The following is a 25,985-nucleotide window of genomic DNA, read 5'->3' as shown; positions in this document are numbered from 1 at the left end:
GCAAATTTCTTTAACCACTTCTCTCTCTCTTCACTTTCATCAATAACGTGTCTTCAGTGTTTGGGTTGGTTCTTTCGTAGACCAGGGACTTCCAGACTTGTTTGGGCTGCAACCCCCAGTGAGAAATAGATTTTTTGTTGAGACTTGAAACAAACATATTGAAACTATAAAGTGCCACAAAACAATACTTACCCTTACTGTGGGTGATGCACTCTGATATTTTCCGTATATTTCTTTCCTTTTTTTTTTTTTTTTTTTTTTTTAAGGGAGGAGGAGAGGGGCAGAGGGAAAGAGAGAGAATCTCAAGCAGACTCCATGTTCAGCATGGAGCCAGACTCAGGGCTTGATCCCACGACCCTAAGGTCATGACCTGACCTGAAATCAACGCTCAACCGACTGCCTGCTTCACCAGGCACCCCTCTTTTTCTCTTTTTGATGTTGGTTGCAATCCACTAATGGGTGGTGACCCATGAACTGCAGAAAGGCCATGTGGGGCATCACTGCCCTTTCTCCATCGTATTCCACAGAGGAGGAAAAGGAACGAACAAAGCACATGAGGAGGGGTACTGGTGGTGGACGTGTCGAGAAAGAGCTTCATTTTTTTTTTTTTTTTGAGAAAGAGCTTCAACGGAAGGGCAAGAGTTAGGGTGTCTCATGGAAGGATGTTAATTTTCAGGTGTGGTTGGGGAGGGAGGTTGGTTAGGGATGTTCACGATGCAGGTTTGTTGGGTCAGGAATGGAGAAGCAGAGGAGAGGTATAAAGATGGTCAGAATGGCAAAAGACCAGAAAGGTCCACACCGCATCCAAGGCTGGGTAAAGAGCAGGGGGCGGGGGGCTGGGGGCAGTGAGGAACCACCAGCAAGAGATGGAGGTAGAGGGGCTGCGGTGAAGGTAAGTGTTAAGACGGGGCTCAGAGGTGAAAGGGAACCTGGGGAAGATGAGCCTTGCTCGGGTAAGGGTGTTTGGATACTCACAGTGTTTGTGCCAACCGCAGTAGGACACAAGAGCAGAGGGTACATTAAGAGATGCCCCCTGCCGGTGGGCGAGGCTCCCCGCAAGGGCATTTCATCTCTAGATGCACCCCTGCAGCATACAAGTAGGTAGTGGGAGGTATGACTGGCTGGGCCTCTTGCAATAGCCACTTTCTTTGGAGCAGCCGAAGGAACGAGGCATCTTTGGGCCTGGTAAGCCTCCTCCAAGCCCACTGAAGTACCCACTTCATCACAAAAACAAAAATCTCTTTCTTAGGGTCAGGATCCAAAGGACTTCAGTGTCTCTCATGTCCTGTCGCTGCAGACAGGCTTCCAGGCTGTTACAAGCCCCACAGTAGTTTTACTGCATGAGGACTTGCTGAGGGTCACCAAGTGCCCGGCTGTGCTCCTTCGGGATGGTCCCTCTGCTCCTGGGGGACGGGAGAGGGGTCCTGCCTCTGAGCCATTCCATAGATCTGGGACCAACCCCCAACTCCAGATAAAGTGAAGCTTCAGTGGGGGAATGCTTGCCTTTCTAGAACTGCATAGAAAACCATTTCCTGGCGAATGATGCTCCCTCCTCAGACTACAGGGAGACCCTGATCCAAGGACAGAGAATGCTCCAGCTTAGAACATTAGGAAAAAACAAACAAAAAACCAGTTTTCATTCTGTTGGAAACTGCATTTTGAGCAAGGATAATAGCTTTGTTTAAAAAAAAAAAAAAAGCCTTAAGTTAACAGTAAGGTCAAAAACAAAGGAGTAAAAAACTATGTTCACTCGGTCAACAGATTTTGTTTGTTTGGGAACATGCTATTTCCCAACTCTGCTGAGTGTTTTGAAAAAGTTAACTTTGTTGTTTTATCAGTCCTGGATTGAGCTGTCCTCTGAGCTTCTGGATCTTTAGGTCATATGGCCAGACTTCCACATGAACATTTGCAGGAGGCACTAATTTTCCCTTTGCATCTCTGCTATGCGCTTGCAGAGTCACAGGGAACTCATTTTCTTCTTCTTTTTTTAAAACGTTTATTCATTTTTGAGATACAGAGACAGAGTGCGAGCAGGGGAGGGGCAGAGAGAGAGGGAGACACAGAATCTGAAGCAGGCTCCAGGTTCTGAGCTGTCAGCACAGAGCCCGATGCGGGGCTCCAACCCACGAACATGAGATCATGACCCAAGCCGAAGTCGGATGCTTAACCGACTGAGCCACCTAGGCACCCCTTCTTCTGTCTTGATAAAAGTCTCTGAGTATCTCAGTCTTGCCTCAAACCAAGAGGTGGAGGGGTTAAGTGGAAAGAGACACAGTGTGGCCACCAAGAAGCTTGGACTTGAATTTCTGTCTCCTCCCCAAACTGGCAATGTGACCTCAGATACCTCTTAACCCCTCTGGGCCTCTGTGTAAAACGAGAAGACTGGACCAAACAGGTGTCACCAGACGGCTGGCCTGCTGATGGTTGTGGTTTGGCCCACACACAGTTGATCAAAGCTGTGAATGCTGGGGTGGGATGAAGAACACATTCTTTGGTCACCCCACCCTCGGCCGCCACTGCCTACTGCTTTACCGTGTGATCAGAGGCTCTCAAGGGTCCTCCAGCTCATTGTTTGGACAATAGGAAAGCAGAAGTGTGACGTATTTCAGTCCCCAGTGTGTGTGTGTGTGCGCGCATGCGTGTATCTGCCTTTGAGTGATAAAATCCTCCACCTTCGTGAGTTTCAGTGCTGGGTTTCCCTTATCGTCTTCCCTTGCATTGTTCATGGAAAAGCTAACCCACCGAGGGGTGGATGGGCAGGGCCGGAGCCCAGTGGCAGCCAGCAGCCACGCTGGCCCCCTCAGCATGGGCTCCTCACCCATCTTCCCCTGCCCCCACCCTGTCCCCGCCGGGATCCACTGCTCTATGTTCCCCTCAGCATTTCAACCTCCTGATTTCACATCCTCCTTCAGTTCCTGCTCAGACTTCTTGTGGCTTTGAAGTAAACACAGTGTGGCCCATTTTTCACCCAATAGGCTTGCTGAGTTCTACCTCCCATGCAGAAAGCTGTGGGCCTCGTTAGCCCATGGAGGGCCCACCTTTGGACTGGATTCCCTTTTACACACCTGCCTGGCCTTTCCTGTGAGGCGAGGGAGAGATGGGTTTTATAAGGATGAGACCAGCTGGAATGTTCCAGAAGGACCACCTGGCTGCGAGGCCCCCAGGCACATGCAAAGCAGCCAGGTTTCGCTTGTAGCCGTGTTTAGCTCAGGAAGTTAACAAAAAAAAAAAAAAAAAAAAAAAAATGCTGCTGAATTCAAAAGTGTTCACAAAACAGGACCCAGGAAAGCCCAGCCACCCCTTCGTTGGTACCTCCCCACTTGAAGTGAGGGTTAAACCTACGATCGAAAGCACAAGCATCAGGCAAGCAAAGGGAGCTGAAATAAATTCAGTTTCTAAAAATGCCATGTGGGTAGAACCTTGTGAAGAACCACCTGGCTGAGAGGACAGACAGGGACATGTCATATGGATAAAGAGAGAACAAGTGTTTTTCATCCCAGCTTATAAGAGAGTTACAAATAGAACGCTCTATGCTCTACAGACGTGAAAGAGGGAGAGCAAACCCAAGAGCAAGGGAATTAGGCCAGTCTCTCTGGAGAAAATGGTATTTAGAATAGGTGTGAGTGATCAGTAGGATTCTACAGACAGACACAGGGGCTGTGGTTGGGAGGAGGTGTTTCAGGGGCATGGGACCCGAATAAAGGGATCCCCTGTTTGGAGAATAAGAAATAAGCCAGTTTTCCCAGAGTATGTGAACTGGGGGGCGGTGATGGTGGTAATTAGATCAGAAAAGTCATAGTGTGGAAGACTCCCACTCTCAGGCCGGGGAGCGCATAACTGACTCAGAGGCACTGGGGAGCCACTGAAGGTGAAAGGGCAGAGCCTTAGGAAGCTTGGCTGAACAAGAGAAGGAAGAGGCTGGAAGAGAAAAGGCAGGGCATTCAGGGAGGGGACTGTGCAGACTGCAAAGGCAAGTCGGCAAGGGCCCAATGCTCTAGGAGTGGCAGAAGGTGTGGAAAAGAGGATGAAGAAATCGTACCTTCCAGAACTAGGGATTTCCTGGATATACGTGTGGGTGGAGCTAGGGCCCCCAAAGTTGAGCCTGGGCAGCTGTAAGAATGGAGAAACTGTGTAATGTGAAAGGTAATGGGCTTTCTGGTGGAGAAAGAGAGAGTAAGTGGCTTTGGTTTTGAATACTTAAAGTGTGAAGACATCCCAGAAGGCAGAATTGGGGTCCTGGCGCTCAGAGAGCTCAGGGTGTCCACTGTTAGTTGGGGGCTCTTTGAGAAGAGACCATAAACAGATGTGAGAGTCACATTCTCGAACAGGAATATTGAAGCCAAAGCTTGAGTGATATCACCAAGAGAGAAAGTACAGAGAATGGAGAGGGTTACAGGCTAGACCCTGGGATGGGCTATATTTAGGGGGTAGAAAGAAAGAGGGGCAGCCTAAAAAAGCACTGATAGAGCAGGAGGAAACCCCAGGTAACCAGGCCCTCAGAAGACACCAGAGAAAGGGTCAAAGAAGCATAATAGACCCCCAGGGCAGCTGTCTGCAGAGGGGCTGAAGCTGCTGAGAAATGCTATTGAATTTGGGGGTACTGGGCATCACGGGGAGCTTTGCAGAGAATAATCTGGTACAGTGATGAGTCAGGGCCCAGGGATTGAGAAATAATTTGTAGAGAGAAAAGGAAAACAGCAGACATGCATATATAGACCTTATACACAAGTGATCCAGCAATGAGAGAAATATAAGAAAGATAAGGTTGGGGAAAATAAGTTGGAAACTTGAGGGAGAAACAGATTCCAGAGATGTTCTGATTATTATTATCGTAGGCGTGTATCAGTCAGGACAATGCCAGGAGATGCTCCAGTAACAAATTACCCTCTAAACGTTAGTGGCTTACATGGCAAAGTTTGATTTCTCTTTTCCCAGTATCTCTGTGCTGGTTAGGCAACTCTTTGTGGCCCTTCTTCTCCACATCACGAACCAGTGATCCACAGTACTCCCAGCTAGTGAGAACACCACCTCAGTCAGTAGCCGAGGAGGGGGAAAGAGAGCTGGAATGTCCTGCTCTGGCTTCCAAATGCTTTAGCCCAGAAGTGACAAGTTACTTCCACTCAATGCTCATTAGCCAAATAAGTCACATGACTCCACCTCACTGCAAGAGTGCTGGAAATTTGGAGGGAAAGTTTGAATACTCATTGAGCAACAAATGTCTCTGTTATAGGGTGGGGGTGAGTAGTAGAGACCTGAGTGCCTTTATAGGTCAGAGGGGAATAGATTTAGGATGCAAGGAAGGAAATAATTGACAAAGAGGCAGTAATGGTGGATCAAGGAGATGGGGCAGGGGGGTGGGAATTTTGCCAGTCATCAGGGAAGGTGTATCTCAGGTCCACCAGTCCTAGGGTCCAGCACTCTCAGGATACTTGCCCTTGTGACTTTCCCTGGCGGGGCTCCTGAGCACCAGGGCAGGAAGCGAACATGCAGAAGGCCTGCGACATGTCCCCCAGCAATGAACCCCCAAGGAAGAAGAATGGAAGGCCAAGGCAGAAGGGAGTCAAGGAAAATGATAAAAGTTCCTAGAGATGGCTGACTATGAGCTCTGAGGTTGTCAGAGAGGCCAGCAGTGAACTACAAGAGTTGAGAAGATTTGCAGGGCTGGTCGCATTGAGGACATAAAGGGTGCTCAGTGGGAGTGGGAGAGAGGAAGACAGAAGATTACAGGGTAGTTTGTGGTCAGTGTGTGTGAGATTCTGCAGGAGGTAATAATTTTCTAGCAAAATCTAGAGATCCACCTTTTTTTTAAAGTTTATTTTATTTATTTGAGGGGGGCGAGGGGCAGAGGGAGAGGGAGAGAGAGAATCCCAATCCAGGCTGTCAAGCACAGAGCCTGATGAGGGATTCAATCTCATGAACCATGAAGTCATGACCTGAGCCTAAATCAAGTCAGATGCTCAACCGACCAAGCCACCCAGGCACCCCGTGTCCACCATTTGACTATGAGATATGTAAATGTGGTAACTGGGGTGAACATCTGGGTTATTGGATGGATGGTAGTGAGATCTCAAGTCTCAGGGGAGGCCCAGGGCAGCTGAAGGGTACTCAGGGGAGAGGCTGTTTACCAACTGGCATGGGGTATTTCAATACCTCAACCGCTGAAATAGCTCAGTGAGTGCATGTCAGCCATGATGGCGACCACATCTGATTCATCATTGCACCCCAGCACCCAGCTTGGCCTTAAAGCACATGCTTCAGTGACATTTTTTACATGCACACTATTGTGTGACCATCACCATCTAGCTCCAAAGCCCTTTTTGTCATCTTGGAAAGGAAATCCCAGACTCATTAAGCAATGGCTGTTCACCCACCCCTGGCAATCACTAATCTGCTTTCTGTCTCTGTGAATTTGGCTACTCTATAGATATTTCATGTAAATAGATTCATATAACATATGGCCTTTGTGTCTGAACATATGGTCTTTGTGTCTGGCTTCTTTCACTTAGTATAATGTTTTCAAGGATCACCCACGTGACAGCACGCAATAGTATTTCATTGCTTTATACAGCTCAATAATATTCCATTGTGTTTATCCCTTCATCAGGTGATGGACATTGGAGTCATTTCTACCATTTGGCTATTATGAATAATGCCGCTATGAATATTTGTGTACAAGTTTTTGTTTAAACTCCTGTTTTCAATTCTTTTGGACATATACCTAGGAGTGGAATTGCTGGGGCATATATATGGTAATTCTATGTTTAACTTACCCAGTAAATGAACCCTGGGTGTATTTTTAAAACTTGTAAGGGCCGAGTTTAGAAGTGCACCCTGCAGGTAACTGTCAGGCCCATTGTAGGCCACAGTAGTCAACCTTGACTGGCCATACCCCATGGTGGTTTTCAAAAACCAGCTCGGTTTACTTTTCTTTCTTTTCTTTTCTTTTCTTTTCTTTTCTTTTCTTTTCTTTTCTTTTCTTTTCTTTTCTTTTCTTTTCTTTTCTTCCTTTTTTTTTTATTTAAAAAGGTATGTAACAGGACTTTTAAGAGATCAGCAGCTTGGTTGGGAAAGAGCAGGAAGTGGATGTCGCACTCCTCAAAGATTGAGAACCATAATCTGAGATACCTCTTTCCTTTGTCAAGCAAAGACACTCCCCTGACCCCCCATCACTGGCCGCATCATAAAGGATTTGCCTCAGGGGCCACTTCTGGTGAGGAAAGGAAGCTGCTTCCAGCTTTGCTTAGCAAGGGCACCAGAGTTGCTGCAGGATGGATTTCCTGAGTATAGAATAGGATATCCATTTCCTGGGCCCAAGAAGATTGTGTGTGTGTGTGTGTGTGTGTGTGTGTGTGTGTGTGTGTGGCCAGACTGGGACTTCAGACCATAAAAGGCAAGGTTTCTGGTTGGAGCTTGGGAGAAATCTCTAAAACCCCAATAAAATAAGAGTTCCAAGAACCAAGTACAGAGGTGCAGATTGTTTAAAATAGAGCATGTGCACTGTCAGTGACCTTTTATCTGTTCGGGATTTACAAAGGCCCCTTCCAGACCTTTACAACCCAACTGTGCAGTAAAAACAGTTCTTGGCTCCCTCTTCCCTTTCCCCTTCTCAGAATTTAAAGATGAATTAGGTCACAGCAGAGACAGCATCAGGGAAGTGCTACTAAAATCTAGTTAAAATATCTCTATAGTCTGTTCAATTTCCACATTTCTAGAAATCTCATTTAAGAATATGGATTTCCTGGGGTGCCCATGTGGCTCAGTCTGTTAAGCATCTATCTGACTGGGGCTCAGGTCATGATCTCACAGTCCATGGGTTCAAGCCCCACCTCGGGCTCTGTGCTGACAGCTCAGAGCCTGGAGCCTGCTTCGGATTCTGTGTCTCCCTCTCTCCCCACCCCCTCCCCCTGACTCATGTTCTGTCTGTCTCTCAAAAATAAATAAACGTTAAAAAAAAAAAAAAAGAGTATGGATTTCCCTTTGGGCTCCTTGGGTGGCTCAGTCAGTTGAGGGTCGGAGTTCAGCTCAGGTCATGCTCTCAAAGTTCATGAGTTCAAGCCCCACATCAGGCTCACTGCTGTCAGCCTGTCAGTCCAGAGCCTGCTTCAGATCCTCTGTCCCCCTCTGTCTATCTGCCCCTCCCCAGCTTGAGCTTTTTCTCAAAAAATGAATCAAAACATTTAAAAAATAAAAATATGGATTTCCCTTTAGCTCACTATATTTCTTTTTCTGATATGCTTGATTTTCTATCTTTGAAAGACACAAAATAAGTATTGTATGATTTCATTTATACGGACTTCTGGAACAGGCACAGGACTTCTGGAACTGGAGCGGCAGAAAGTGGATCAGTGGTGCCTGAGCCCAGGATTGCAGGGCAGGGTGAGCTGGTTGACTGGCAAAGGGCACTAGGGAACTTTCCGGAGTGACAGGAGTATTCTCTATCTTGATGGGGTGAGGGTTACTTAGGCAAATACATCTGCCCAAACTCTTTGAACTGCGCACTTGAGATCTGTGCATTTTACTGTATGTAAATTATACCCCAGTACAGTTAATTTAAAAATAATAACTTCAAGGAGTTACTAGCTCCGTGACCTTGAGCAAGTTCCTTAAACTCTCCACGCCTCCGTTTCCCCAGCTGTAAGGTGGAAATGATGATCGCATCCTACTTCGTAAGGTTGCTGTGAGGACCACGATCTCACACCGTGCAACATTCCCTTGGCCCAGAGGGAACACCAGAGTGTTCACCATTAGCTCCACTCATGAACCCAACTTTGCTTCCGCCTTTTTTATTTCTGCAATGTCTTATCGTCCATTTCCCCCCACATTTCCTTTTTTGGTCTATCCTAGTGCTGATCTACATTTCCTCTCGAAGGAACCAGCCGGTCTCCTGGCCCTGTCGCTCTCCCTCAAATGCGGCCTCCGCGATGATAGGGAACCACACTGATTGTGATCATGTCTCTTCAACTGCTCAGAAACCTCCTACTGCCCACAAAAAAAAAAAAAAAAAAAAAAGGCTCCCACTCTCCAGGGTGACCGTGTAAAGTCTTTCCTGAGGTGAGCCCAAGAATTCGTTCTAGTCTTATCTCTTGCTGACATTATCATTATTACTATTTTAAAATAAGCCCTGTACTTACTGTCAAAGTGACCAGTGACTTGCAAACCTGGCCCTTGAGCCAGTACCAACTTGGATGCATCAGGCCCCATTTGCGAGGCCTCAAATGGGACCCAGACACCCACCCTGGGTTTTTTGTTTGTTCACTTACATGTTCAGTTGAGGCATAATGTGCACACAGGGAAATGCATATATCTTCAGGGTACAGCTTGATCTGTTTTCACAAATGCCTGTACCTCCTGCATAACCCACACCCTATCAGGACAGAGCATTTCAACACCCCAGAAATTTTCTTCATGTCTGGTGCTGTGTTGGTAAGTTTAATATCTGATTCCCTGAGATAAAAAACAAATAAACACTGCTTTGTAGTGTCTGCTGATCTCTGTGGGGTCAATATTCCCAGCATGGCCAATTTCAAGCGATCAATATGATGTCACTTGAAAGAGCTCTCACTGAAGAGGCTTACAGTGCATTCTTGTGAACCAGGACCAAGTGACCTGGGCACACCACAGCTGTGTCCTTTCTAAGTCAATCTCTGCCACCCTCATCCCCAGGCAACCGTAAAATAAGCAAAAGGTTAACTTTGCTTATTCTAGAGTTTCATAGGAATGGGATCTTATAATATGTACTCTTTTTGTCTGTTTCTTTCACTTAACACGGTTTTGAGAATCATTCATGCTGTATCGGTAGTTGGTTCCTTTTATTAGAAAGAAATGTTTATTTTTGAGAGAGTGCAGGCAGGGAAGCAGCAGAGAGAAGGGGACAGAGGGTCTCAAGCGGGCTCTGTGCTGACAGGCTGACAGCAGTGAGCCTGATGTGGGGCTCCAACTCACGAACACGAGACCATGACCTGATCCGAAGTAGAACGCCCAGCTGACTGAGCCACCCAGGCACACCATTGCTTCCTTTTTATTACTGAGTAGTATTCCACTGTGTGGATGTTCTTTGATTTGTTCATCCAGGCTCCTGGTAATGGGCACATGGACTGTTCCTGGTGTTTGGTGCTATTAGGAATAAAACTGCCCTGAACATTCTTGTGCAAGTCTTTCATTTCTTTTGAGTAAATCCCCATAAGTATAATGGCTAGGTTGTAGGTAGGTGTGTGTTTAACTTTATGAGAAACTGCTAGTGTTTAACTTTATGAGAAACTGCTAGAGTGAATTCCAAAAGGGCTGTACCATTTTACCGTCCTATCAACCACTATGAGAGCTCCAATTGTTCCATATCTTCGCCAATACTCAGTGTTGTAGGAATCTTCACTTTACAACAGTTCCTTGGGTGATTCTGTTTCACAGCTAGGTTTAAGGACCACTGGACTGGACTTGATTCAGTTTGCTAAATACTAATGGCCAACATTTACTGAGCACTTACTGTCTGGATCTGTTCTATTTAGCAAGCCTGACAACAGTCGTATGAAATAGATAGTTAGTCTTCCTATTTTGCAGAAGAGGAAAATTAGGTATAGAGAAATTAATTTGCCTAAGGCCACATAGCTCTGAAGTGGCAAAAGCTAGGTTGGAAAACAGGCAGTCTGGGTCTTGGACTATGAGTTTATAATCACGGAGTTACACTGCCTCCATCAATTCTGTATACAGCACCCTATGGGGCTTAATCGGTAATCGCTGCCATTATTATTTTTAGTCAAACATGGACTCAGCTCAGCTTCCACCTTTTCCATCAGGATTTCTCAGGCTCCCCGTCTCCTCCTGCCACTGTGGAATCCCTCGATGTAATCACGAGTCCTTCAGAAATGTGGGAGACTTTCGGGTTGCCCTTTATTTCTGTATTTCTGTACTGTCTTACTACCCCCATACTATATGTAAGGTTACTAAGAATAGGGTCACTCCATGTTTATCTTCCTATTTCTGGCATGTTTGTGGACTTGAATTTAATATTTCTCGAAATATGCTTTAGGCAAAATCACCAAAGTCCTTTAAAATGAGCTCTCAAGGGGTGCCTGGGTGGCTGTCGGCTAAGCGGCTGACTTCAGCTCAGGTCACGGTCTCGCAGTTCATGAGTTCAAGCCCCACGTTGGACTCTGTGCTGACAGCTCAGACCTGGAGCCTGCTTCGGATTCTGTGTCTCCGTCTCTCTCTGCCCCTCCCCCCCCCCACCTTGTGCTCAGTGTGTGTTTCTCTCAAAAATATATATTTAAAAAAAAATTTTTTTTAAAAAGAAGCCACCTTAGTTCTGTGTTACAGTAAGGCTGACTGTTGTGGACTGAGTTGTGTAAAAGGATGTTTGAAGTCCTAACTCCCATACCTGTGAACTTGACTGCATTTGGAAATATGGTCTTTGCACATGATCAAGTTAAGATGAAGTCATTAGATGAGCGCCTGGGTGGCTTAGCTGGTTAAGCTTCTGACTTCAGCTCAGGTCACGATCTCACGGTTTGTATGTTCTGGCCCCCCGTTGGGCTCTGTGCTGACAGTTTGGAGTCTGGAGGCTGCTTCAGATTTCCGTGTCTCCCTTTCTCTCTGCCCTTCCCTTGCTCGTGCTCTGTCTCTCTCTCTCAAAAATAAATAAAAACACTAAAAAATTTTTTTTAAAAGAGATGAAGTCATTAGAGTGGACCCTAATTCAGTACGAGTGTTCTTATAAAAATGGTGGGGTGATTGGGACACAGAGACAGACATGCATGCAGGCAAAATGACATGAAGGCATGCACACAGGGAGAACGCCATGTACCGGGGAAGTCAGAGACGGGATGATGCAGCCACACACCCCAGAACGCCGAAGATTGCCCGCAAACTGCCAGAAGCTAGATGAGTGGCATTCAACAGATTCTCCCTCAAAACCCTCAGAAGGAACAAACCCTGCCCAACACCTTGATGTCAGGCTTCTGGCCTCCAGAACTGCGACATGATACATTTCTGTCCTTCAAGGCTTCCAGTTTGTGGTACTACAGGCACCGACCAGACTAGGCTCCTCCCATTAGACCCCCGGCCCTTGCCAACTTCCCGACACCTGCATAAACAGATGTCCCAACACGACTGGAATAAGGATGGCGCCCCACGCAATGTCAGTTTTGTTTTTCAAGATCTTTTTTTCCGACAGAGGGGAGGGAGGGAGGGGGCCTCCATCAGAGAGGTCTTAACTAAGAGCCCCCTCTGCCTTGTCTCAACTGCAATTTAAAGGAAACATGTATTAGTATCCTTTGAAGCGAGGCCCTCTGGAAGGGTCTCCTAGCCGAAGCTGGACTGTGGCCCGTTTGCTAGTCACAAAGGTGATGTCCCACGCTTCAGGGTGTAAAGTTCACTTCTGAGGCCACAGGTGAAGTAAGTGGCAAGTGCGGCTAGGAAGCCTTTGTTCCTCGCCCCTGGAAGAATCCGCCAGGCTTGTTCCTCGCCCCCCGCTAAGGCCGCCCTTCCGGGTGGGCTCGCAGACGGGTCCACCAAGCCGTTCGGGTCGACCCCCGGCTGGGCCCGGGTTAGGCGTGGGGAGGCCTCCCTAGTAGGGCTGGCTGGGGCGCCAGGGAAGGGAAAGGGTAAGTGGGCCTCGGCAGCTGGCGATGAAAAGGTACGAGGAGTGCTGCTTTGTGAGGAAACAATTTGCAGCCGCCGCCAAAGCGGCGGTGTGCCGGCCTGACCCTCCGCGAGGCGCCCGGAGCAACCCAAGCTACGGCGCACCCCAGTTCCGTCGGGTCCCGAGCGCACCCAAACATGGCCGCCGAACGGGAGTCCCGGGACCGCGGCCGCGACTCCAGGTGACGCAAGTGTGGCGGGTTGCATCAGCCCGCGCCCACGTGTTCTGCCCGTCCCTCCGCCCACGGATCCGGGCGCCGATTGGGCCACGTTAGGGCCGTGACCTCCGCCTCAGCCAATGGGATGCAGCCACAGAGTGTTCTCGCCGCAGAGCCCTAGCGCGAGGTGCATATAAAAGGCGCCTGGGGCGGGGGCGCGCGCCCCAGAGACGCGTACGGTCGTTGTGGGGGTTGCGGCGCGGGTGCGACGCCGCCTGCCTGGCATCTAAAGAGCGCCGCGGAAGACCCAGCGCCGTCGACATGGAGGTCGAGCCCGAGCCCGAGCCTGAGCCCGTCACGCTCCTGGTGAAGAGCCCCAACCAGCGCCACCGCGACTTGGAGCTGAGCGGCGACCGCAGCTGGAGCGTGGGCCGTCTCAAGGCCCATCTGAGCCGCGTCTATCCCGAGCGCCCGGTGAGTGGGGCCTCCGACTCCCGCCGCCAGCGCCCACTCCCGGCCCCGCTGTCGTTACCTCGGCCCTCCTTGCGTCCGTCTTCCCTTCCTCTGCAGCTTCTCTCCTCCCTTGGCCGTCTCTCCCCCGTCGGCTGGCCCTCACCCGCTCACCTCCCCCGGCTCTGTCCCTTCCCTGTTCTACCGCTGTAGGCGCCGCCTCGCCTTGCCCAGTGGCCGTCACCTCCGCGTCCTAGGCCACCATCGCCCCGCCTTCCCCTGTCACCTCGCCTCCTGTGTACCCCAGCCCCTGAGGCTGTCACCCTTCAGCCCCTGTCCCCTCCCCCCCCCCGACCACTGCCGTGTCCCCTAGATCTGGCTTCCGGCCTTAGCCACGCCACTGAGACAGCAATTTGACCTTGGGTAAATCATTGCACCCTTCCAGCCTCAGTTTCCCCGAAAGGACAGGGCGACTAGGTGTTCCGCATTAGGATTGCATCCACTGGATAGAAGCGAGGACACTGAAATGGTTCGAAGTGAATTTTCTGAATGTACCGACGTGCGGAGCGGAGGAGGCTCGCTGGGCCAATGCTAGGGAGACGTGGTGAGCGCCCAGGGAGTGTGTGCTTAAGGTCCCACGCCCAGGAGCGAGACGTGGCTCTTCCCCGCCCTGGCCCCGGCCACCTTCCGCCCGGGGCGCCTCCCTGCCGCGCCGTGGCCCCGCAGCCTCTGCCTAGTCCCAGGGAGGAACCCCTCGCACTGTCTGGTCCGAGCGAGTGAGAAGGAAAGCAGGCGGCAAGAGTCTACCCGAGTCTGCGTTTTCAGACTTTGGCCCCTCAATTACAGACTTCCTCGCTTTGTTTTGGTTGACACATCTGTCAACATCACCCTTAGCACCGCCCTCTCTCCCCACCACGTGATGGAGGCTGTGAGCTGGACCTTCCTGTATTTACTTTCTATTCTGACCTTATGTAAGTGTCAGCAGTGTGCCTTACCGCCCACAACTGTAGCCACAACTGTAGTTCCCCACCAGACGGGAGAATTCCCCAGAAAGACTGTGAAATTGTCCCTACTTATCTGAAGAGTTGCAGTGAGCAGTAGCTCACGGGTCAGGCTGTTTTTGCTCCTGATTTGTTCAGGATGGAATGTAGAAGTGAGTTTTCCTTCTGAGTTATTCTTTTTTTTTTTTTTTTTAATGTTTTTATTTATTTCTGAGGGAGAGAGAGCATGAGCAGGGGAGGGTCAGAGAGAGAGGGAGACACAGCATCCGAAACAGGCTCCAGGCTCTGAGCTGTCAGCACAGAGCCTGATGTGGGGCTGGAACGCACAAATGGTGAGATCATGACCTGAGCTGAAGTCGGAGGCTTAACCGACTGAGCCACCCTGGCGCCCCATGAGTTCTTCTTTTGAATTGTGTTTATCTGATAAGCTTGCATTCCCTAAGCACTCACCTCGCACTGTTTGTAGTTTCACCACAGCTGCTTCCAAGAGACTAGGTGGCCGTGCTGCTGTGAGAATGGCTGCTAGATACACGGACTGGTGTTGTCTCTAGTTGCATCATTTGGTAAAAGGCAGTGTTCTTGGAGGAGAGCTTCCCTTAAGGGCTTGCGTGGGTGACAAACATCACTCCTGAAACCCAGAGTTGTAAATAACAGGTCTCTCAGGTGTGCACATGGGGCTTAAAAATGATGTCTGGAGAGCACTCAGCATTTGGTTTTTAACCTGAGAAGGCTTACTTTTATAATAGTTTAACAGATGTAATTTTTTTTTCCAGAGAAGCCTTCTGGGTAAAGGCAAAGAGTTTCCATTCAGTCCTTTAAAAAGGAAAACATTTAAATTACAGGCACCTGTTGGGGCTCCTGGGTGGCTTAGTCGGTTGAGCGTCCGACTTTCGCTTAGGTCATGATCTCGCGGTTCGTGGGTTCGAGCCCCACGTCGGGCTCTGTGCTGACTGCCAGCTCAGAGCCTGGAGCCTGTTTCAGTCTGTGACTCCCTCTCTCTCTGACCCTCCCCTGCTCACGCTGTCTCTCTCTCTCTCTCTCCTGGAAATAAAAAATAAATAAATAAATAAAAAATAAATTACAGGCACCTGTTGATTTCAGAACCTTTACTGGTATGGAACTCTCTACTGTAATGTACGATCCCCCCTCTATAGTAGCATTTTATGAAACGCAGCAGCCTCCAGTTCGGTTCTATGGTTGGTTTTAGGTGCACGGTGTCAAAAAATCCTGATGTATGCAGATAAATAGATGCAGTTATTGTTTTGATTGTTTTAGACAGTTTGCTTTACAATCTCCAGCTACTTGGCAGGAGCAGCTTTATTCCAAATTTTGCAGAATTGTTTATTCTGGCATTGTTTGCTGATCTCTCGTGTATCGACTTTGGTATATATCATTTAACACCGTTATCTTTATGTATGGTTTTTAAAGGAATTAAAACTAGATTCTTAAAAATCAGATTTGTATGAAAGTGTGTAGAGTCCCTGTGATTTTGAAATCACTGGAATGGAGAAGGAGGGGGTTGGAATTTTGACTCTTCAGTGGCAGGTTACCATGGACAAGTCAATTTCAGACTTTTCCTCCCCTCACATAGGGATATTAAGTCTCACAGGGTTGTACGAAATGATACCTACAACACCATCTTCTCTATACCTGCATTTGTATTTTGGGAAGTCTGTTTGAGAGCTTAGTTTAGAATTGCCTTATGTTATCTTCGGACAATACGAGGTGGTTTTGGTGAAAGCCGACCTTGGTTGGGAGTACTTTGACTTTTCTGTGAGACCAAACCAAGTTTTGAAGTTAGTTGCTGTAGGATCTCCGAATAAAATTTGTTCCAGAAAGGAATTTCCTTAGGAGTTTAAAAGTCAAGTAGGTCACCATAGCTTTTGTGGACTAATTTGCTATTCTAAATTTCCTTGCATGTTAGTAATTTAGAGTTCAGCACTTTGTAAAGAAAAGTTTTGTATATGAAACTTTTGAAAAAATACTTTCCTGTGATTCTAGGAAACACACATTCTAGGAAAACACACATTCAAGTTATTTTATAACTTGTGTTATAAAACTTGTGTTTGGGAATTTGTGTGAGCTAAATGCTGACCTGTGTTATTCTTTCTTTCCATGACAAGCGTCCAGAGGACCAGAGGTTAATTTATTCTGGGAAGCTGTTGTTGGATCACCAATATCTCAAGGACTTGCTTCCAAAGGTACATCATTTACACATTAACTTTTGAATGTTTTTTAGGCACTGACAAGGTTGAATTCAGGTCCTAAAATACCTCCTTCTTACTTTTAGCAGGAAAAACGACATGTTTTGCATCTGGTATGCAGCGTGAAGCGTCCTTCAAAAATGTCAGAGACCAGCACAAAGGTATGTCTGTGTTTTCAAGATTATAATCATCTGTGTCATTCAGACCTCATGGTAGAAATAAAGGGAGTTGAGTAAAACTCTTAACAGATTTTATTACCTTTTTATCAAGTAATATTTTGTTTCTACCCCAGTGAGTATAAAGAATGAGAAACTTATCAAGACGTGTGCGTGTTTATTATTGTTGTAGTAGACTATACCATTAGTGTTGTAGTAGGAAAGTAGAGCTCTACAATACACTATCTTCTGGGACATGATTTGACCTATAATAGCTGTGTATCTAGATCTCTGAATTCGCAAGGCACTCAGAATGGGTTTTTATTGAATTTAGCACATCATAAATTACTTCTAAGGAATCACTCCTTCTTATAAACAGTACAAAGTGAATATATTTCCTTTGGAAATGTTCTCTTTTCTTTAATGTTCATTTTTGAGAGAGAGAAACAGAACACGAGCAGGGGAGAGGCAGAGAGAGAGGGAGACACAGAATCCGAAGCAGGCTCCAGGCCCTGAGCTAGCTGTCAGCACAGAGCCTGATACAGGGCTCAAATCCACCAACGGTGAGATTATGACCTGAGCCGAAGTCAACATTCAATCAGTTGAGCCACCCAGGCGCCCCTCCTTTGGAAGTTTTCATCGTGGTTTATTTAATTGGACAGGAAAAGATCACAGTCTCTGTCAAGTGATCTCTAAAGACTTGACCCATTTGACAGTCCAAATTGTGTATTTTTCATTTCTTGGTGTTGATTTGAAGGTACAGTAATAATACTCTAGTGTGGTGGTGCACTCTAGCATTACAGCTCTGTCTCCTGAAGCATCTGAACATAGAAAATTCTTTCCTTTAGTTTGCTGGCTGGGTTGTATTTATAAATCTTGTTGATCGGTATAGTTTCTTGATTTAGTAAATTTAGCACCATAAGATCTGTAGAACATTATCAGGATGCTTTCTCACCAGTGATAATTTCACTGGAAGATTCTAATGAAGCTACAGCATCGTTACTGTAGAAAAAAATACGGCTTTTAGAAATATCTGTATATTGAAATTGGGTTGAACAAATTTCAGAATATTTCTTACCTAACACTGCATCTGTTCAGTTTTGTGAAGGTCAGAGGTCGGGGTGAGGGATATAAGCCATTCACAGAATAATCCTTTCAGTTTGGTTGCAGACTGTTGCATCAGATCCTTTGTTCTAATGTTCATCTTCCACTTATTAGGTTGCCGAATCCACAGAGCAACCCGCTGGTCTTCCTCAGGGACAATATCCTGGGGGCTCTTCCAGTGATAGTTTAAGGCAAAGGGAGATTGTTCGGAACCTTTCTCCCTCTGGTTGGGAGAACATCTCAAGGTGAGTGTCATAATAAAGAACCAGGTTTGTACAACATTGATGTGCATCGTTTGCATCAATTTTAAGAATAAAGTATGTTTATAGAATATAGTCACAGAATTGAATGTACAAAATTTTGCTTTTCAAGGGTTTCCCTTCAAAGATCTTTTATTTAACTCTTCTTAACACATAGCCTTTTAAATACGTATAAACATACAGGGCTGCATGTGTTGACAGTGTAGGCATTTCCCTCCCACACGGGGATGCTTTGCATTGTGCTGACCTCATGGTGAGGACTTAGTGCTGCTGCAGAGGAAACAGCTGGTGTAAGCATCTCAGCTGCTTTGCTGAGTGGCTTTGTGCTTTGTCTATCATAACAATGGGTGACAAAAGGCGAAAAAAATAAGAAATGCTCTGCTAAGGATGGAGTTGGTGGTGCTAGGGGAAAAGGTCATTTCTTTAGAGCAGTTAGAGCTCTAGACTAAATGCTCTGATGTTTGGATTTCATAACTGTTGGAACACCTTATTAGGAAAGTTCTTATGGGAAAAAATAATTAACTATGAGTTGAAATTCTCTAACCCCTCAATTCCCCAGCCTCCCTTTTCCTACTAGTTTTTGATACTTGATTTTGATAAAGTCTGATGTTTGGGGAATGAGGAGTTGTTCTTTTCTTATTGGAAATTTCAAATACACACAAGAGCAGAGAGAAGTGTGTAATGAATCTCTACATAGCCACCACCCGGGCCCAATCACAATTGAGGTGTTGCTGTGCTTGTTTTCCTCTTTCACTTTTTCCTTTCTGAAGTATTTAGCAGCAATTCCCAGACATCGCGTCAAGTTCACCCTTACATACTTGAGTAAAAAAAAACCTTAAGAGTTCTCTTGCATATCTACAATGCTGTCCTTGTCAGAGCTACAAAAGCACTTTGTTATGGTCTCATTTCCTTGCGCTGCAACTTTTTTAAATGATCAGAAACAGTATTATGCCAAGACCTACTTGAACTGGAATACCAACCTAGAAATACTCTGGGTAGGGAATTTGGTTAAAAGACTGTCACCGTATAAATTGGATAATTGGATGGAACCACTTAAAACTGCCTCCCTTATTATGGCTATACAGCCTGAGAAGTGTGGCCCATATCTATGTGAATTTCACCTTGATAAAACTTACCGATTTTATCTAACACCTATTTATTGAACTGTGAGTACATATAACTTTAAGGATGGGAGTTAACCAGCAGAGGCGTTCACATAACTGATTCATAATCTTACCATAATGTTTATAGTTTCAGTTTTGTGAATCGCTGCCAAAGGAGTTCACGGTGTAAGGCACACAGAGCCAAAGGTGGCTCTCCTGTGCTCTGCCCTAGGCTGTTTAAGAAACATGACTTTGGTGTCAAACAGGTCTCACATCCAGCCCTGCTACTTAACTAGCTCCGTGACTTTGTGCAAATCCCTGGTCTTCCCTGAGCTGTATTTGGACTCCCTTCTGTGAAATGGAGGGGAAGCTCCCTCCCCACAAGGTTCGGAGATCCAGTGAGATAAGAGCCCAGCAGCTTGTAGAGGGCGCGAGTGGTCAGAAAGCATGTGTGAGTGATGCCACGTACACACTCTGCCCCCCAGGTAGTCAGATTTAGGGGTGGGGAGAAATGGCTGTCAGGAGGAGGGGGGCGTTTCCTTCAGGAAAGGCTTTGGGAGAGTTGTGGCTTTTTAGAGCTGCCCTCTGAAGGATAAACAGTGGGTTTAGAGCTGCAGTGAGACTCAGCAAATGAAAACTGGGAGTGAGGATCCATCTAGCCTGAGAGAGGTCAGCTTATTCATACGCCATAGCAGTGACGTGGCATGAGAACTGGGCACTGCGCACGGGCTCTTGTTTCCCTGGGGGCTCTGGGCCATGGTAGCGGGGCTTTGGCTGCACTTTCCGTGCTTGTGTCACACGGGGGCGTCGCGCGGGAGGCTGCCGTGCAGCTGTCATGGAGCTTTTGTCTCTTTGATTTGGAGTCTTAATTGTAATTTAAGCGTTTCATTTATTCATACTAAACCAAGTCAAAATGAGTGTTGTTTTTTTTTTTTTTAATCTTTCATAGGCCTGAAGCTGCCCAGCCAGCCTTCCAAGGCCTGGGGCCTGCTTTCTCGGGCTACACAACCTACGGGTGGCTGCAGCTCTCCTGGTTCCAGCAGATGTATGCACGGCAGTACTACATGCAGTAGTGAGTCCTTCCCGCCGTGCGGCCGGGGCTGCGGGGGAGGAACGAGTGGGTTTTCATCAGTTTCTGCAGAGCCCAGTTCGGTCTGGTTCAGTGGGTGGAGGAGAGTGTGAATGAGAACTGCTACCTGATTCGTGTGTTAATTCAGGGGTGTTTGTGTCTTTACCTACTTTACTTCGTTTTCAATATGTGGTAGCTTTGAAGTTTTGTGAAAGGTTTAGTTTTTTATCGTACCATACTTTTATAGTGGCCTTAACGTTTAGCTCCTGATCAAATTTACGGCGCGGCTGTCTTAGCTGCAGAAGAGGCATTTATTGATATGACTGTTAGTAAAGAAATTCTTCACTAACTTTATAGTCAGGTTTTTCTTGTACCTACTGACAATTGTTAACAGTAAAAGACCCTGCGTGGATAAGATTATGAGAAGCACAGTCTTCGCAGTGCTTTGCTTTCAACAGTATCTGCCTCTGTCATTTTTATTTTAGTTTAGCGGCCACCGCTGCCTCCAGGGCTTTTGTCCCCTCACCAAGTGCGCAAGAGATACCTGTGGTTTCTGCACCTGCTCCAGCCCCTATTCCCAACCAGTTTCCCGCGGAGAACCAGCCAGCCAATCAGAACGCTGCTCCTCCAGTGGTGGTTAATCCTGGGGCCAATCAAAACTTGCGGATGAATGCACAAGGTGGCCCCATTGTGGAAGAAGATGATGAGATAAATCGAGATTGGTTGGATTGGACCTATTCAGCAGCCACATTTTCCGTCTTTCTCAGTATCCTCTACTTCTACTCCTCCCTGAGCAGGTTCCTCATGGTCATGGGGGCCACCGTCGTTATGTATCTGTAAGCACATGGCTTTGCTTTCCTTTTTTCCCTTTACTTACCACAAATTCACACTGCAGGGTGACTCAAACCAAGTTCAGATTTTCCTCTTTTTGAACAGTCTCCGTCATTATTAATGGACGTGTATTTTAATAGCGTATCTTTCTGGCACTTTGAATGCAAGGAACTGATGGCCTGGTTGGGCACTGCTGAAAACACATTAATTGTGTGTTAATGCAAGGAGAACATTCTGTTTTCTTCTAGATAAGGTACCTGCCAGGCTCACGAACCCAATAATATGGCTGTTCTGAGGCATGAAAGGGAAAATTGATTTGTTTTGAATACAAACATGTTTATCAAGCTGTAGCTACTGCTTTCCCAGATAAAGGTCAGGCGCTGGCTGTCAGCATGTCTGAAGGGCCAAGGAACCCGTACAGACCTGACATTTGGCTTGTCCTCGGCTCAGAGTAGCAGTTCTGAACCAGGATGATTTTGCACCCCCAGAATGTGACCTTTTTGACTTGCAACTAGTGGGGTGGTCCTGCTGTCATCTAGTGGGCAGAGGCCAGGGATGCCGCTAAACACCCTACAGTACACAGGACAGCCCCAGGTAAATACACAGCCCCATATGTCAGCCGTGCCAAAGTTGGGAAACGCTGCCATAGAGTGATATGTCCTTGTTTGTGGTCGAGACTGACAAATTTTTCCTCTATGGTGAAAATGAATTTTTATTTTAGTTTTAAAAATCTTGAGAAATTTTGAGTAATCTAGCAATTACTCATAAATCCAGAATTATTGTTTTGTCATATTTGCTTCAAAACTTGCACTTAATTGGATTTTCCAAATAGAACTTCTAGTCAGTTTAAGTTTTGTAGCCTTTAGAATCATAAGTGACCAAATTTAGATATTTTTATTATCTTAGGTTATTATATATATTATAATCCCAGCCCTGCGTGTGTGTGTGTGTGTGTGTGTGTGTGTGTGTGTGTGTGTGTATTTATTTATCCCTACCCCAGCCCCTGGGTCAGATTTTCATGTATAAAGTTTAGTTTGGATGAGCAGGCATTTATAGAGCACATACTATGTGCCAAGTGCTATTAGCGTTGCTGAGCATACAGTGATGAATAAAACATAGGCCCCATAGTGACCTTGAAGAAGCCGAAGGGCAACTGAAGAAGTCTAGGAGATGGTGTGACATAACATCTCTGTAGATGGGCCTGGCTGTGAACTTATAATCAGAGCACTGCTCTGATTGGAGGAGGGGAGCAAAGGGAACCTTATCTGATCAAGAAGACTCTTAAATTCTTGATTAAATTTCACTGTGATTAGCTAAGATGAGCTTTTATGTGCTTCCTTTGAAGGCATCACGTTGGCTGGTTTCCATTTAGACAGAGGCCAGTTCAGAACTTCCCCAATGATGGTCCTCCCCATGAAGCTGTAAATCAGGACCCCAACAATAACTTACAGGTAAGGAGCTTCCACTGAAGCCCAGCAAGCTTGATGTGAAGTGCTAGGGTCTCAAATCCTTAACCTTTAGATATTTAGCCTCATGGTTTACCATTTCATTAGGCTGAAGTTTCAAGATTTTTTCAAATTTATTCTTAGAGCCATAGCTATTTTTCTTTTAATGCTTATTTTTGAGGGAGAGAGAGACAGAGCATGAGTCTGGAAGGGGGACAGAGAGAGAGAGAAAATTTGAAGCAGATTCCAGGCTCTGAGCTGTCATGTCAACACAGAGCCTGACGCGGGGCTCAACTCCACAGACTGAGATGGTGACCTGAGCCGAAGTCAGATGCTTAACCGACTGAGCCACCCAGGCGCCCTGAGCAGTAGCTATTTTTTTTTTTTTTTTCTAGGAGACAGAGACAGTGTGACAGCGTGACAGCATGAGCAGGGGAGGGTCAGAGAGAGAGGGAGTCACAGACTGAAACAGGCTCCAGGCTCTGAGCTGGCAGTCAGCACAGAGCCCGACGTGGGGCTCGAACCCACTAACCTCGAGATCATGACCTAAGCGAAAGTCAGACGCTTAACCGACTAAGCCACCCAGGCACCCCGAGCAGTAGCTATTTTTAAAAGACATTGAATGTGCCTTAAAATCCATCAGATATTTTTGACATCTGGCAATTCGCATTTTGGCGTATGTAAATAATGGTTTTTTTAGCTCACTGTTTTTGAGTGTTCAGTGTCTGTAACAATGTGTTATACCATGGAAACTGCTAATGGATAATTATTTTTTTATTAAAAAGTCTTTTTGATGTTTGTTTTTGAGAGAGAGAGAGAGAAAAAGAGAGAGAGAGAGAGAATGAGTGGGGGAGGGGCAGAGAGAGAGGGAGACATAGAATCCAAAGCAGGCTCTAGGCTCTGAGCTGTCAGCACAGAGCCAGACGTGGGGCTCAAACTCACAAACCATGAGATCATGACCTGAGCTGAAGTTGAATGCTTAACTGACTAAGCCACCCCAGGTGCCCCAGCTAATGGATAGTCATTCTAATTAAGGATTAAGAATATAAGTGTGTCTCACAGAATAGATTTCCTGAAGAATTTCCCTAGATTTATAAAGCAGTTTAATGCAGAATCCTAAAGGAATTCTTTTATAATATAAATTATCACCCTGGGTTTCCGTTTTTAGTTTCTTAACTCAGAATATTGCCAAAATTAGAATATTCATATTTAATGAAGAGGTTAACTTAATTCATGAATTTAATAATAAAGATCTAGTTACCTCATTTCTTTTAATTGTACTGCCAGGGATTTTCAGAACTGTGAGAACGTCAGTAGCATGGTTGTGCTGTGAGGCCCGAGAACTCCATCCAGGCTAGGACACCATTCCCTGGGGTCCTGTCTGCCTGGCTGCTTTGAACATGGGGCCAGGGATTTAGTCGGCCCTTTCCTAACAGTATTACATTATTACATCGGTATTTATCATGGTCCTAATTGTGTTCTCATTGTATTTCGTAACTGTAGGAAGGTCCCAACGCTGAAATCGAAGACCCCAACCACCTCCCTCCAGACAGGGACGTACTGGACGACGAACAGACCAGCCCTTCATTTGTGAGCACAGCCTGGCTTGTCTTCAAGACTTTCTTTGCTTCTCTTCTTCCGGAAGGTCCCCCAGCCATAGCAAACTGACGGTGCTTGCTTTTTGGCTGCTGGAGGCTTCGACAGGCGTGGACTGGATCATCTGACTCCAGCTAGATTTCCTCACCTGGACGTGGCAATGGCACAGAATTAGTAAAGAACCAACAGGGAGAAGGACATGCTTTTGTGGTCAAGCAAAAGCAGAAACTAAGACGTGAAGCCATGATACAAATTGATGAACAAAACTTTTGCCCAAGGCTTCTCCTGTCTTTATTCTGAAGAGCTTTAATATATACTGTATGTAGTTTAATAGGCATTGTAAGTAGAAGGCATTAGTGTCGCATGCTTATGCCTGAGGAACTTTTCAGATGTATGTGTCTGCATGTGTTTGTACATAGATCTCATAGATGCAGAAATGGTTCTGCTGGTACGATTTGATTCCTGTTGGAATGTTTAAATTACACTAAGTGTACTACTTTATATAATCAATGAAATTGCTAGACATGTTTTAGCAGGACTTTTCTAGGGAAGACTTATGTATAATTGCTTTTTAAAATGCAGTGCTTTACTTTAAACCAAGGGGAACTTTGCAGAGGTGAGAACCTTTGCTGGGTTTTCTGTTCAATAAAGTTTTACTATGAATTACCCTGGAAGAGACTCCTGTCATCTTAGCATTTTGCTCCATGTCCCTTGTCACTGGGTGGTCAACAGTTGAGTCGCTGATTTGTAAGTAACCTGAATGTTTTGCTTCTTTTTATAAAAGGACTATTTGTACTAATGAAGAATGATAAGGTAAGGCCATGAGAGTTTTAATTTACATAAATTAAAGATCTATAGAATCTATATAAAGAATATACTGTGTGTGTCCCCATTTCCTGATTCCAATAGTACTGGCTTATGTACTAACTCACCAAACGTGAATTCTTCAGATTTAAAGTTAGTAACATTGGGGCACCTGACTGGTTCAGTCGGTAGAATGTGTGACTCTTGATCTCAGGGTCATGAATTCAAGGCCCACGTTGGGCATGGAGCCTTCTTAAAACAAACAAACATTAAGTACCTTCCACCTTGGCAATTCTGCGGTAGTTACACCTGCTTTTGTAAGCTGAGCTTGCTTTTGCGATTTTAATCTTTTAACTATTAATTTTAAGACTAATATTAAAGGTGTATTTTCCACACAAATGATGTTACAGGCCGCATGCTAAAGGCTTGGGTAGTGTGTTTTTGGCAGACTAAATCACTTCTAAATCATGGTGTTGTGATTCTTTAATCATTACTGAAAACATTCACATCAAACATTCATTGAACAAGTCAAAGCAAGATGATGGGTAGACCAAGGTTTGTGTATGGTTGTGCTTTAAAAAGGCCAGTGAATATAATTGTGCCAGGAGTTAAATGGCCTGGAGTTTCAAAGAACACCGGGCCTCCAGAGCAGAGGAACTACCAGAAGGCAGCGATTATGGACCAGTTAAGAAGGCAGGATCTGCCTGACAGAAGAAAGGACTTGAAATTGCAGATTTGAGGGTTTTGCGAGTGAGGAAATTGGTCTGAAATAACGGAAGGAATCTGAGGAATGAAGGGTCACCAGGAAAGCAAAAGTGCGGAGGTGAGGCTTGGCGCTGCTGACCTCAAAGCTGGACCCTTGGCGTGCTTGGGATTTAGTTTTGGTGATTTGGGAAAGTGATCATTAGGAGTCCATACTCCAGCCTTTCTCAAGTCCTGGGTAGAAAAGCCTATTGATTTTCAGAGGAGGGGGCATCACCATTTGGCGAGGTGCCCATCTCGTGTTTCTAAAGGCAGTGGGGGGCGGATCTCCCTGCAGGGTCAGCTTGTGACCACTAAACTCCAGATTCCACGGGCCCAAAATAGCTCCAGGAAGATGCTCTGAGGACAGCTGACAAGGGTTCAGACTGACTGCACCCGGACAAAGTGGGGAATGTTCAGACAACAGATCG

General features: G+C 46.1%; 1 protein-coding gene across 2 annotated transcripts; it reads left to right on the top strand.

Annotated features, from left to right (window-relative positions):
* The first annotated feature begins 12,753 nt into the window (after positions 1-12,753).
* Positions 12,754-24,680, top strand: HERPUD1 (homocysteine inducible ER protein with ubiquitin like domain 1). 2 transcript variants are annotated; one of them, XM_039232586.1, is made up of 8 exons: positions 12,770-13,265; positions 16,366-16,443; positions 16,533-16,607; positions 17,820-17,950; positions 20,018-20,140; positions 20,623-20,973; positions 22,314-22,419; positions 23,917-24,680. In XM_039232586.1, the coding sequence occupies exons 1-8, from the start codon at positions 13,113-13,115 to the stop codon at positions 24,079-24,081; spliced, it is 1,182 nt and encodes a 393-aa protein (XP_039088517.1). In that variant the 5' UTR covers positions 12,770-13,112; the 3' UTR covers positions 24,082-24,680. The 2 variants fall into 2 exon arrangements, with proteins under 2 accessions (XP_039088518.1, XP_039088517.1); XM_039232587.1 differs by lacking the exon at positions 23,917-24,680 and having other exon boundaries at positions 12,754-13,265; positions 20,623-20,816; positions 22,314-22,393.
* The last annotated feature ends 1,305 nt before the right edge of the window (positions 24,681-25,985 follow it).

This window comes from Hyaena hyaena, unplaced genomic scaffold, assembly GCF_003009895.1.
Source record: "Hyaena hyaena isolate Hyena2069 unplaced genomic scaffold, ASM300989v1 scaffold_68, whole genome shotgun sequence".
Classification (NCBI taxonomy): domain Eukaryota; kingdom Metazoa; phylum Chordata; class Mammalia; order Carnivora; family Hyaenidae; genus Hyaena; species Hyaena hyaena.
The sequence above is the reverse complement of the archived record's forward strand: the minus strand, read 5'-3'. Positions and strand labels throughout refer to the sequence as shown.